At 30.2% G+C, this 14,612-nt stretch overlaps 1 protein-coding gene and 1 long non-coding RNA gene across 2 annotated transcripts; both read left to right on the plus strand.

Annotated features, from left to right (window-relative positions):
• Window positions 1-2,243: 2,243 nt before the first annotated feature.
• LOC101211206 (heat stress transcription factor C-1) lies at window positions 2,244-3,780 on the plus strand. Its single transcript, XM_004150337.3, has 2 exons — window positions 2,244-2,831; window positions 2,947-3,780. The coding sequence occupies exons 1-2, from the start codon at window positions 2,616-2,618 to the stop codon at window positions 3,604-3,606; spliced, it is 876 nt and encodes a 291-aa protein (XP_004150385.1). The 5' UTR covers window positions 2,244-2,615; the 3' UTR covers window positions 3,607-3,780.
• An 8,117-nt stretch (window positions 3,781-11,897) lies between these two features.
• Window positions 11,898-14,357, plus strand: LOC116401714. The gene is made up of 2 exons (XR_004214044.1): window positions 11,898-12,394; window positions 14,127-14,357. It is a non-coding gene; the product is annotated as an uncharacterized LOC116401714 (long non-coding RNA).
• The last annotated feature ends 255 nt before the right edge of the window (window positions 14,358-14,612 follow it).

Here is a 14,612-nt window from a genome sequence, read left to right on the forward strand (position 1 = left end):
GAAACTACTCATTATCAACTCTAAATTACATTTTTATTATTTTTGAAAATGTCTTATTAAATATAACTTGTGATACTTAAATTTAAAATTAAAATTTCTTGTCATCTCAACTTGATTAAGATACCTTTTGAGATGACCTCACCACAAGTTCTTACATTTACATTCCTACTGAATTACCCATTCAATAATTATTTAGTTTTAAAACGATAATTTAATTTTCTCTAGTTTTTTTATAGGTTTCAACTCCGAAGTAAAAAAGAGAATAATTCTTAATCAAACATTTCAAAATATATAAATAAATAAAATCATGTTTTCTTATAGAAAAAATTAGCTTAATTTGATTTCGGTAGAACGTATATTATAAACAAATAAATCTAGGGATAGAAAATATATTTATGATTTAATTTTCAAAACATCTAAAGACTAAAATGTAATAATTTCTTTCTCATATTATTTTAAAAATCCAATCTAATTTAGTTTTATTTCTGATGGTGATTTGCTTTTTTTATCATAAGTATAAGAGTAGAAGAATTAAATTATTTTCAACAAAAATGAATAGTAAAGATATTATTGAACCATTTTTTTTAAAAAAATTGAAAGATATTTTTTTTTTAAAAAAAAGGAAAGAAATTGGATTAAGAAAAGAAAAAAATAGGGGAGGGGGAGGGGGAAGGTGAAAAGGTAGAGGGAGGGAGGGAAGGAGACAAGGGGTAAAATAAGATCCTGTATAAATGGAAAGAGACAAAGCAGAGTATTGGAGCACATAAACCTGCTCCCCAGCTCAAAGCACCACTTCCCTCCCACCCCTTCCTTTAAGTTTTACAATTCCTCCCCCCTCCATACCATACGTGTCCTTTTTACAATCCACCACGCCTTCACTAATCTACTCATCCCTCCACGCTCCAACCCCACCTCTGCCTCTGCCTCTACCTCTACCTCTACCTCCTCATTTAAGTATTATTCCTATCACTATTTCTTTTTCGCATAAATAAAAAAAACCCATCTAATAAGTACGTTACAATTTTGATTCTGCTAATTTATCTCACTCTACATCTAATTAATTTTTAATTCATTTACTACCTTATTAAATATACTTCAAACTCTTAACTTTCTTTTCATGAAAACAATAATAATACTTTAACTACTTCCAAAAATATCAAATAATAATAATAATGACCCATTCAAAATTCTATATATAAAAAAGTACATAGCTTTTCTCAAAATATCTAATTATAACTTATTTAAAATGAAAAAAACAATCATAATTCAGTGGAAAGATGAAAATAAAAATTTAAATAAACCAAAATATATAAAGTTTTTAATAATAAGATATTAATTGTTAGAAGAAAAAAAATATATGTAGGACCATAATAATATAAATATTGGAGGAGATGTGCCCTTAAAAGGGAATCTAAGCTTAAGCCACTGTTTCGCACTCTTTCAGGTTTTATTTTGGAACCTCCTCTTCCACGCGCCTTCCTACACCCTATTTTTTTCTTTCCTTCTTCCATTTCTTTTCCAAAAACCATAAACTTACTCCTCCAACTACCCTTCATAAGCTTAATATTTTTGTAGCAAGTAAACCTAAACTTATAGAAAATCCTTCAATGCATGACTTACTTTTTTTTTTTTTTTTTTTTTTATCTTTTTATATAGGATTTATTTGTTTTATTAAATGTGTTTCTTAGTAGTTAGTTTAAGGATTGTTGAAATTGTAAGGTGAACACTTATCCTATTTTCTTTTTTACTTTTCTTATTTAATTGTACCCTTTATTATAAATTAAGCATGCTGGGAATTGTTCATGGCAGGAGCAAAAGGCACATAAGTGGACTCAGAGGCTAAAGGGTATTTGAAAGAAAAATTATAGAAGAAAGTGCAATAGGAAAGAAAAACGTTAATGTTTTGAAGTTTAGGGGGATCAACCGAGTTGGTATATATATAACAAATAAAAATTAATTGAGTAGATATAAGATTAATACCTTACAAAATTGAAACACACAAACAACTTGAACAACAACTGACATCATATATAATTAAAGATATTTGTGAGATGAGAAACTTATAGATAGACTCGTTGAAGCAGAAGAAAGGAGAAGATTGAGTTAGGCATAATGAGCAGAGTAAGATGAGTAGAAGGAAGTAGAGGAAAGGTGAGGAGGAGCAAGCAATTGGGAAGGAAGCTGAGAAAAAAGAGATTGGAGGGGCAATAATAAAGAAAGAATATGGTTTTTAAAACTTATCATTGTCATTATTATTGTTTAAAGTAAAGAGTGATTTTATTTAATGAAAATATCAAGGGGATTATAAACACATAAGATGCAAAATATCTTACGAGCCTACACATTCAGAAGCAATAGCCAATAGAAAACACCAAAGCTTTACTCAAGTGGGTCCCCCTCTCTCACATTTTTTGTTATTATTTATTTTAAGTTTTTGACAGTCCAAATAATATCATACAACTGCCACGTTACCCCTTCCCGCTACAGTATGCGCGTCCATTATTTATTTACGGTGCCGCCTCATCCTTCCAAAAAAAGAAAAATCCCCCCTCCCCGCTACCATTTTCATTTCTTTTCTTCTCTTTCGAACAACAACAACACACACCTTTTATGGGATGGAACCCAACTCCGGTAACAACGACATTGTTGCTCCTTTTGTTCTCAAAACTTATCAAATGGTCAACGATCCCCTCACCGACCCTTTCATCTCTTGGGGCTCTGCTAACAACAGCTTCATCGTTCTTGACCCTCTCCATTTCTCACATACTCTCTTACCTGCTTTTTTCAAACATAATAATTTCTCCAGCTTCGTTCGTCAACTCAATACTTACGTATGTAACTTCCCCCCTGTTTTTCACCTTTTCTTCTTCTTCTTCTATTTTCAATTTTTTTTTTTTTTTTTTTTATTTCTTGGTTTTGATTTTTCTTTTTGAAAATTAAACACAGGGGTTTCGGAAGGTAGATCCAGATAGATGGGAATTTGCAAACGAATGGTTTCTACGAGGTCAATTTCAGTTACTGAAAAACATTGTGAGGAGAAAACAGAGTTGTAATAAGTATTTGGTTGGGGATCAGATGGGGGATGAGGAATTAGTCACTGAAATTGGTAGACTGAGAAAAGAACAGAGGGCTCTGGAAGAACAACTTGAAGGGATGAAGAAACGTCTTGAAACAACTGAGAAACGGCCACAACAGATGATGGCTTTTCTTCATAAAGTGGTGGAAGACCCTGAAATTCTTCCAAGGATCATGCTTCATAAAGATCCAACTCGGCTTCAATTTGCAGAGAAGAAACGGCGGTTGATGATTTCGTCTTCTTCCTCTTCCCCTTCCACCACTACGCTGACGGAAGGAGATGAAATAGAAGAGGACAGTAATAATCAGCAGGATTTCGGGCCTAATTTATCGTCGCCGGAGGTTTGTGGGCCTTGGTTTATAGGGGAGGCGGAGGGTAATTTGGGGATTCCGATTCCTACGGTGCAGGCGATTGATATAGGGATAAGTAGTAACGGCGGAGAGAGAAAGTATTTGACGGAAATGACAGTGGAGGAGACTTATCCACCACCACCGCCTTATCCATTTTCTCTTTTCGGGTGTGGCTTTTAGTAATTAATTACCTTCACAATTTTATTTTTCTTTATTAATAGTTCCTTCTCACTTTTCCTTCTCTTTTTTCTCTTTTCTCTTTTTCCACTATACATTATTTGTACATACACCATATGTAAATCTCCAATTTAATTCTTCAAAAATAATAATAATAATAAGATTACTTTTTAATTATATTTTTACTCTATATCCTCTAGGATATGGACCAAAAAAAAGGTTGTTCTCTACTGTTTTATTTTAACTTTTAATTTATTTATCATTTTTTTTAAAGTACAGCTAAATTTTTTTATTTAAATTTAAATTAAATATATCAGAAAGTGTTCAAACTAATTTTTTTTTTAAAAAAATGGTTTATAAATTTTATTGTATACATATATTCCATGTTTGGTTTTTAAGTTTTTTAGGGGTCAAATCCTCTTTTTCCATGATAAGAGGTATTCCATTCTGTAGAGATGGGTGAGTTTTCCTTTTTCTTTTCTTTTTGATTTTAGTATTGGAAGTTGGGATAAGATAAGACAGTGTATTACAATGATTTAGGATAAATAATTCCATGATTTGTAAAATTTATAAATGAATGAATGAATAAGTAAATTATCATTTTAATTTTTCCTATTTTATTCTTTAAAACAAATTCTTTTTCTGATAGTTCTCTAAAATGTGTTCATACTTCTACTACTTCTAATACATCTAAAGCTTGAGCTTACGCTAACTTTTTATTTACAAAACTGTTATTTTCAATTTGACAGCATTTTCTTTCTTTCTGCTTTTACAAATGTTGTTCAAAGCTAAATTCAAATTATAATGGGAATTGGTTTTGACATTTTAAAAATTATGTGGATTAAGGGTGGTCGGTTTGAATATAATTGATTTGGGAAGATTTTTTTTTTCAGGAAAATCATTTTTATTTGAATTCTTCTCATAAAAGTTACTTAAAATATATTTGTGAATCTCAAAAACTATAAAATAAAATAAAATAAAATAAAATTTCTAATTTTTTTAAATAAACTATTTTTTAGGTTAAACTCTAAATTTGAACATAGGATGATGGAGTGAACAAAATTACATTAAAAAAAAAGATGATTTTTTAAAATAGTAAAATAAATTAAAATGTGTAGGAACTAAGGAAAATTAAAAAATAGTAAAATAAATTAAAATATTTAGGAACTAACTAAAATTAAACAGGCTTTCGACTAATTGGTCGCTAATATAAAAAATCTACTATTTTAAAAATTTATCTGAAAAACCTAAAAATTTCTCACAAAAACCGTAGTTAGAAATATTTTTAGAAATATAGTTATGATCAGTGTTGATTCACAAATTTTATATAAGAGCTTCATACATTATATAATAAATTTATTATAAAATGTTTAAAAGAATATCTGTAAAATGTTTAAAAGAATATCTTGACGTTTTACTGATGTTTCAATAATATTTATAAAGAATATCTCTAAAATGTTTAAAAGAATATCTCGACGTTTTACTGATGTTTCAATAATATTTATAATATTTGTAATAATAAAGAAATATCGATATTTTCTATATAATTTTTTATAATGTAAATATGTGAATTTAAAATTTACATAAAAAACAAAAAAAATAATACTTTTTCATGGAGAATATTGCTGAGTGAATGAAATTTTCGATCACCAACTTTGTTGTATTAGGGTCGGTTGCATTATGTCTAAGAAATAAGTTAGGGTTTCCTTGACTTTGTTACATTTTTTTTCTAAATATTTGTTAGATAATAAATGAAGGCTAGAAAATAAAGTAGAGTTTTATTTTAAATAGTTTTTCTTCCTTTTAAAAAATTGTGTTCCTTTAGAAAATCAAAATTTAGGATTTTACCGACTTTATTGAATTTTTTCTAGGATTTTATCGACTTTGTTAATTTTTTTCTAAATATTTGTTAGATAACAAATGAGTGTGAGGGCTAGAAAAAGCACCACCTAAGAGTTCTGTAGATGTACACAACCATAGGAGACGGGAAACAAAATTTAGTCAAAATGAAACTAAATTTAATATAAACAAAATTTAATTAAAATGAAACTAAATTTAATATATATATATATATATATAATATATATATATATATTAATATAAGGTATGAAAATTAATATTAAAATATAAAAAGTGATAAAAGAGGAAACAGTCATCTGTGTCAGACTTTTTAATAAATCCGCAAAATTGACATGGGTGGTAATGTTTTTAAACTTAAAAAAATAAAATATATTGTGGTAGAACGAAATTAAAGAAAATAAAAATATGGTGCAAGAACGCATCCCTTGTATTATTATGAAAAGCTGCTACATTAATTGTTTTATTATTTAGCAAGAAAAAACAAAATATTTTATTAGAAAGTAATGTTTTAAAGAATATAAGGCAAATAGAAAAGACAAATAATATTATTTTGATCATTTTGTCACTTTTTATTTGATTTTTTTGGATATGTAGAAATAAACATTTTATTGAAGAAAATAAATATGTATTTGGTATTCTATAGTTTGAAGGAGTTTTAAATAACCATTTTGAAATAAAACAATCAAACCTCATTATTTGCTTGCTGTGGTTTATTTCGAAAAAAGAATTGGGATATGAGAATTTGGAACATATTACAACCTCTCTGCTTGGGTTAAGTATTTTGGATACATCATGCATTCATATTGCAAACATTGGTTAGATAGTAATAGAATAAGATGTGTTATAAGTAGGATTTAATGTAAAATAGGAGATTAAACCTCCTAACACTATAAAATCAACCCATGCCAATTATTAGGTAAGCTCACTTTAGTATTATAAGTAACATTTTAGTAGTATGTTCATGTCTCTAAATAAATTAAGAATTGTGTGAAACATTTAAGAACCAAAATATTCAAAATTACATACTACATTATTAAACAGTACTTCATGTATTTATCCTATATTATTATTAAGGAAGAAACAAAAGGTAATTCTTAATAGTAAAAAAGATGAAACTGAAACTACATCAATCTTGTTTCAATATCTAAAGATATAGTTTGCCAAATTATAAATAGAATTGGTGTTTTAACGGCATATACCCATAATATCCAACAATTTAGCTCTAAATTTTAGATTTTTGTATTTCTCATCAAAATATTATTAAAGTTCAAATTTGTATCAACGAAGTATGAAGAATAAAGTTGTTACACAATTTTTTTTTTTTTTTTTTTTAAAACATTTGATGAAGTGCTTGAAATTATTTTTTTTTTAACGTGGAAGTACCATTATAGGTTAAAGCTTAAATTGCAAATTTGAAACTGACTAAAACATATTTTTGTCTCTATATTATAAATTTTGTATTATTTTAGTAATTGTAGTTTCAATAAAAAGTAGTTACTGCAATTACTAGTGATTGTTTAGAAAACCCTTATGAGTTGGTTACTAACTAACTGTCTTGGCCCGACTGTATAAACTATTATAAATCTTCTACGATATATGTTTAATTGGCTCAAATGTGGAGGGGGATGCATGTGAGAATGTTCACTAATTGTCTTGGCATGAGGGAGGTATCCAACCTAACCAATTATCTTGCTCTTCTCTCTCATTTTTCAAGAAATAAGCCACGCAAGTTACAGTTCATTATGGATCGGAGAGGATGACTAAGGCTGTTGCTGAATGAAAATGATGTCTCTTCTCTCAGGAGGTAAGGAGGTTTTGATTGAAGCTGTGGCGCAAGCAATTTCTATCTATGCAATGTCATGCATTCGAATTCCAAAAAGTTTGTGTGATGATATTTCTAGATATATGGCCAAATTTTGGTGGGGATCTAATCAGCAGAGGAAAAAAATTCATTGGTTGGTGTGGGATAAGATGTGTATGTCTAAACAAAAAGGAGGGTTGGGTTTTAGGGAAATGAAAGCGTTAAACAAGGGTTCTGAAAAGCAAATATTTTCCAAATCCTCTGTGTTAGGTGTTGGGTATTGGGGTATAACCCATCTTATGTATGGAGGAGTCTGATGTGGGGTAGGGAGTTGCTTAAGATGAGGGTTTGAAAACATACAGGGAGAGGAGATGAGACGTTGGTGTATGATGATACTTGGCTACCAAGAGTACTGCATAATCTTAAACCAATGCCACCTCGACAACAAGGTCATGAGAATTTAAGAGTCCGTGACTTAATGAATGAACAGGGGGGAATGGAATGGAGAAAAACTAAGCCAACTTTTTTGGGATTAAGATATTGCACGTGCATACGAACAATTGCTATCTGTTCGACTAATAGGTCAGACACATGGATTTGGAATTTTTCAAGAAATGGGTTGTTCTCTACAATGCATATAACTTGGCTTTTGAGAATCACCAGCCTAGTACAAGTACGGTGGATGGGATGGCGTTATGGTATATAAATACCTATAGGGTGCTCAGACTCCTAAAAACATCAAGATTTTAATGTGGAGAATAATGGTTCACAACATTATTCCCTCTAATGCAAATTTATTTAAGGAAAAGATTAGTTGGAATAAGTGGTGTGTGCGCTATGGCCTGAGAGGAAGAGATACGAGAACGTACCTTGTTCAAATGCAAATGGGTGAGAAAACTGTGGAGTTGTTTAAATCTGTCTCATATTGTTGTCGATTTGGGGTTGCTTCTTTTAGGGAGGTGTATTGGAGAGTGGTGGTGTAAATTGTAAATTTAAAGACCTTTGGGAACAGTTTGGAGGAAGGAAAGGAAAGAATCTTGTTTGGCCCATAGATTATGGGAAGGGAAACGAATACCCTTAATCCCTCTTATTCCTTCTCTCTCTTCCTTTATTATCCCACTTTTCTCACTTAATCATTTCATTTTCCAATATAATCCTCCATTTCCAAATATAATCCTTCTCTTTTTTCTCTTTCTTTCTTTTTCCTCATTTATTTCTTCTTTCTCTTTTCTCATTTATTTATTTTTCCCTCCAAATTATTCTCTTATTTCTTCTCTTTCCCAAACAAATTAACAAATTAATTCACCTCTCTTCTTCTTCGTTCTCTCTATGTTAAACGAATTAGTCATCTTCTCATATGTTGCTTATCGTTCTCATTAAGAAAAAAATATTAAAAACGAAAGAAAAATATTAAAAATGAAAGAAAAATAATATAAAAAAAATAAAATACAATTATTTATTGTATAGGATTGATGATTCAAATTTAAAATACAAAATTTGTTTTTGTATTCTATTTACAGTACAATTTGAATAAACATATTTTACATAAATGAAAAAAATACAATTTGTTTGTATTATGTATGTGTATATGATCCAAATTTTTTTATACAAAATAAACTTAAAAATTAATACATATTTTCTGTGTGTTGGGGTTACAGTATAAAGATTATTTTAATACAATTTTTCGTCGTTTTGGAAAACAGTACAAACAAAATAAATAAGTTTAGCCAAACGTAAAAAAAAATAATACAATATTTGTTTATATTTGGTTTACAGAAAACATTCCACAAACATTTCTTACACATTGTAAGAAAATGGGGTTGTGGTAGGAAAACAAATATTTGCCATAAATTAAAAAAGAAAAAGCATATTTTTTTTAATGTATTGAATTTACGAATCAAATTGAACCACAAATTGAACACAAATGAAAAATTAAATAATACAGTGTGAATTCTACGATTTAAATTTCATAAACATATTTTACATAACAAAAAAAAATTGATACACCTTATTTTGTGCACTTTATTTAATGTTAAAATAGAAAGAAAAAACTACCGTATAAATGAGAAAAAATACTCTACTTTTGAAAATATATTAGGTGTACGATATAAGTAAAAAAAATATTTATACAAAATCAACAAAAGAAAATCAATACAAAATTTTTGTGAATGGTTGGATTACGGTACAACCTAACTAAAAAAATGAATTTGATTACCATTTTTGGTTGCAGAGGTTTTATGGTACGAACAATTTACACAAATGCAAAAAATATTATCACATTTTTCATTTTGTATTGGGTTTGTGAAAAAAAACAATAATTTTCTTTACAGAAAAAAAAATTATGTATCTTTTCTCATATGGGGTTAACGTACAAATAAAAAAAAATTTGTTTCATAATCCTTCTCCCAAACAAAGATTATAATAATCCTCCATAATCCTTTCACTTAATCTTTCGCCCAAACGAATATTATAAATAATCATCCATATTCTTTTTACTTAATCCTTCCCCCAAACAAAGATTATAATAATCATTTCCTCCACTTTTCTTATTCTTTTCCCCCCTTATTCATTTCCTTCCCCCAAATGACCCTTTAAGCTTTGCAAGGGGAAAGAAGAAGAAAGATGATTGGGTAGAAAAGTTGAAAGAAAATTTTATGGAAAGTTGGTGGGTCCTGAGGCTCTAATGGCAATCTACCTTTACGAGGTAAGACTCCATGCAACACAGATAGCCTATGCGATAGGAACTACTGTGCGATGAGAAAAGACTGCAAAATCCTTGTTACGATATAAGCTTACTTCATCAATCGAGAAGTGATGATGTCATTCTCACACAAGGAAGTCAGCGATTGATTTAACCTTGCCACCCAATTCGAATCCAAGATAAAGATACGAAAGAGACGTATGGCGTCCTAACACTGGACCAATTCTCACCGCCGACAGAAATAATCATTTCAACATATAGAAAACTTCAACGAAAAAGTTTATAAATAGATGAATTTCGATCCTTTTGAAGCTGTTTTTACCCTAAGTTTACTTGAGAGAAGATTGAGAAAAATTTCAAGGATTTTAGGGATTCTAAACGAGCTTGAGTTCGACCGAAAAGTGCAGGGAAGATCGAGGTCTAGAAGATAGCCAGTTGAGATTGTGAATAGTTCTTATAAAATATATTTTCCAAAATGAAAAGGATTTTTAAAATGTGTTTAAATCCTCACTATATTTCTACTGAAACTATGAACGAAATGATTTCTCTTATGCTTTTCAAATCTTAAAATGCATATTAAGATTATGTTTATTGATAAATGCTTAAGATTTGATATAAATTTGTAACGATGAATTGAGATGATCTTTTGTACACTTACTTGAGGTTACCTTGGCATGATTATTTGAAGGCTCTTGGTGTGGAACTTAAGATTGAGCGAGTGGATGAAGCTTGTAGGGCATTCAGGGCAGGTCAATGGAGTGGTATTTAACACAAGCTTCTTCCTCGTTACTTATTCTTATCACGTTGCTTCCATTCACGCGATATAATTGAGGTATTTCTCTTTGCGTCGTCTTTTCCACTTTTTGTGTGTTTCCTTACATGATGTCCTATACTCTTATTCGAAATGAACTCAGTAAGGATCTTTTTCAACCGAACAACCTTTCTTCGAGTCAGGGCCTTACGCACATACTCATTTCGCGAAACATAGTCTACCATAAAAAATTTCTTCATTCAGGACCTTTGTCGCAGGGCCTTTATTGCATTGGTGGTACGCGATCAGGGCCTTATAGGTATCCTAGAAAAGAGTTTATAAGAGACCAGACCACAAAATGGTTAATCTCTCGTTTGAACACTATTCATTAAAGAGAAATTAACATTTCATAGGAGGATCATACATAACTCAACCTCAATCTTAAGTGAGTTATGAACTTTTTATAAGGATAATCCTTTGATTTGTATGGGTGAGAGTGAATCAAGTCTTGAACTCAATAAGTCTATCATTTTGAGGGTTTATCTGAGTAAGGAGTTGGAAACATAGCTTCACAATATGAAATTTATTTCTTCTCATTTAGGGTAATTAGATGAATCATGACAACTTTTGTCAGCCTTTTGGAATGTGTCAGGAGTTGGTAAGTTATCTCCCGGTGGCAGTAGTTGTCGAAAGTCGTTTTTCAACCTTCTTTGTAGTTTTATTTATTATTTATTTTTTTTGATAGTCACCTAACTTGTTTCTTTTGCCGTTTCTTCAACTAAAATTAAAAGTTGATGTAACACAAATTTTAGTGTATTCAGTAAAGAAAACTATAAAAAAAGTTTACATAATGGTCTACAAAGTGACTTTGAAATAATACATATACAGGAGGAGATGTCATTCTCCAACAACCCTCTCCAAACATCATCATGGAACAACTTCTTACTTACAATCACATCATGTAAAGCACGTTATTACAAAATTCAAAAGATCTAACATTCCACCTAAAAAAATTCCATAATAAGGTAGAGTTAAAAGCAAAATTATTCACCCCTAAATCACAAGTGAAGCAAACACGTTCACCCCTCAACAAAAACAAGTTAACCAAAAAGTTCACAACCCACACTACAAGAAAAAAAACTATATGCCAGATGCATAAAAAAAGACGTCGGGAGATAACACTTCTGCCGATAGTTATCTTAGGCGTTGAAAGATAGAATCCATCTTTGGATGATGTATAAAGTGCATAGGAAGATTAGTCTATTTTTTTTTTGACGTTGTATGCTTAGCCATTGTTATAGACTTCAAAATAATAATTTTTTAAGAACCGCCAACGGGTTCAAATGACCCGTCAGGAGATGCTACAACTGTGAACCACTTTTGCCGATGCCCTTTAAAGCGTCCATAGTTCTCTTGTAAAAAAACCGGTCCTCTTTTGTCGCATTGTCCCCTTTTCATTTTGGTTCACAAACTTTTCATGCAGGTGTAATTTTTTCTCTTCTACTTTCACCCTCATGTTCTTCTCCTCTCTAACTTCTCTGATCGATTTTCTCCCTCTCCATCCGCCAGTCACCTTCTCCCACTCCTTCCCCTGATTCCGAGCTGAGACCTTCTTCCCTTACCATAACTCTGGTCAATTTTCTCCCTTTGACAACAACCCCGCTCCTTTGACAATGTTGTAAGTTGTGTTTGTTCTATCTCTAGTCGATTCATGTATTATTCTTTTTTAGTAGTTTTGTAGATGTAATTGTGCTTTTGTTTTGTTTTCATTTCTTTTGTAAAGTTTCTGTTTGAGTTATGAAATATGGCTATTCTGTCGTTATGGTATCATTTTCTTGTGTTGAACGACGTTAAATTCCAGCTTTGAAAAGTTTAATTTCATTGGCAATTTCAGTGATTTTGGTATTGGTTTACAATAAAATAAAAAATGATTTTTAGGGGGCAGTTTAGCAGTGGCTGTAAGCATTTGCTTCAAACAGAGAACCAACATAAACATTAAGGTTCATGGAACAATGTGGGGATCTGTTTTTGGAATTTTGAGTTTTGTTCTTTTCAATAAGTTATAAATTTGGAAGGCTTCTTTGTCTTCTTCCTTGGTTTATTTTCACAAGCTTTTTATAACATAGTACATTGTATGGTTCAGCTGGTGGAATTTCAGCCATTGTTGGAGATAGCTTTAGTAGTTTTGGGAAGAACAAACTATATGGCTCACCAAAAGAATTTGCTTTTGAAAGAGTGATTGAAACTTTTATTGGGAATTTTATTTCAATTGTAGTTGACATCATTTTTAAACCAAAAAGAGCTTCTAAAATGGGTGAAAATTCAACTCATTTTTTAGTTCTACAGAAATGCATTAATGATTAATTTTGTATTTTAAATCAAGCACCATAATGGAGAAGGATTGGCAAGGCTTAAGATCGAATTCAAGTTATTAAGATGAAGAAAAATTGATTGATGAGGCTGAGGTTAAACCAAATTTCTTATTTATGCATTCATTTCATGGGGATAGCCACTTTAAGATGTTTAATTCCTTCTAAAAAAAATGGTTGGGTTTATTAGCTTTGAATGGTGAAGCATTGAATAACCTTAAAGAGAATTTGAGAGAGGAATATTTATGGAGAAAGGTTGGGCAGGAATTAGAGGGCTTTTTTTAAAGAAGTTTAAGGAAGTTATGAGCAATAGCTTTGGTGAAATTTTATGAGGATTTGAGATCTTCTTCATTGAAGTCTTTGAAAGGGCCGAATGAAATTAAGGAAGATCATTGTGGTGATATATTGAGATGGGAGAGGCAGAAAGGATAGAAAGAATGGATGAAATTGAGAAGGTAAAGTTGATTAATTCATTTTCGCAGCAGTTGGGATCGGAGAGATTGTTAAAAGTAAAAGTAAAGAAATAATTTTGATCATCAGTTTGAGTGATATAGCTTTTTGCTTGAATAGTTTGATGAAAGAGATTGGAGAGACAACTAGAGAACTCATATTGAATGGGAGAAATCCTTTGTTTGAGTGGGTTATTGTTTTGTTATAATTTGATTTAATTAACTTATGTTTTGGATTGGGTGGTTTAGTTAATGTATAGTATATTTGAAGTTAAGGTAGTATAGAGCATATTTGCTGATATGTAGATTATATTTGAAGTTTAAAGTTTAGTTATGGTTATGCTTTCTCAATTTGTTTCAAGCATTGGATATCTATAAAATGCAATGAATGTATGATGCTTGTTCTTCTCAAAGGTGTTTCATTTTAGTTAAGGTAAGAGTATATTTGCTCATTCTTTTGAAAAATAATCTTTGGTTAAAGTTTGTTAAGTTTTATTTATTGATTTTTAGTCAACTTTGCTTTACTTTATAAACAAATCATTACAAATTTTAATACATAACAACTCCTAACTAATTGCCTTTCTAATTGTAGGTCATGTCCAAGATTTGAAGATGCTTTTGAAGTTTGAATCTAAAAATTTTAGTTTCACGCAACTTAAGTTAATTATGTATATTTTTTTTATGAAAATACCTATATTTAAGCGTGGATCCAAATATCAATTTTCTTTTTTGGAAAATGTTTTGCTTTTATGGAATATATTGTTTTCATGGAAATGTTACCTGTTATCTTATCTAATATTTGTTAAAAAAATGTTGATATGAATATTGTTCTTTAAATTTTTGCTTTATAAAATTAATTGTTGTATAACAATATTAGTTTATGAAGATAATATTAAAAAAGAAATTAAAAAGCCAATAATCAAAACTCCCGAAAATTAAGAACCTTGGGAGAGATAAGATGTTGTCGAGAGCTTCGAAAATGAAAATTTGTGATTTTTGTGGATAATTGTCGACGGTCAAGTGAGGCATTGTTAGATAGCATATCTTTCGACCACGTATTTCTGACATCGACAGATAC

The sequence above is a fragment of the Cucumis sativus genome, chromosome 1 (assembly GCF_000004075.3).
Source record: "Cucumis sativus cultivar 9930 chromosome 1, Cucumber_9930_V3, whole genome shotgun sequence".
In the NCBI taxonomy this organism is placed as follows: domain Eukaryota; kingdom Viridiplantae; phylum Streptophyta; class Magnoliopsida; order Cucurbitales; family Cucurbitaceae; genus Cucumis; species Cucumis sativus.

Excerpts from the sequence above, each read along its gene's own strand:
- LOC101211206 (XM_004150337.3), top strand. The coding sequence starts at position 2,616 with ATGGAACCCAACTCCGGTAACAACGACATTGTTGCTCCTTTTGTTCTC. Across the intron at positions 2,832-2,946 it reads TTCGTCAACTCAATACTTAC|GGGTTTCGGAAGGTAGATCC; the intron begins GTATGTAACTTC and ends AATTAAACACAG.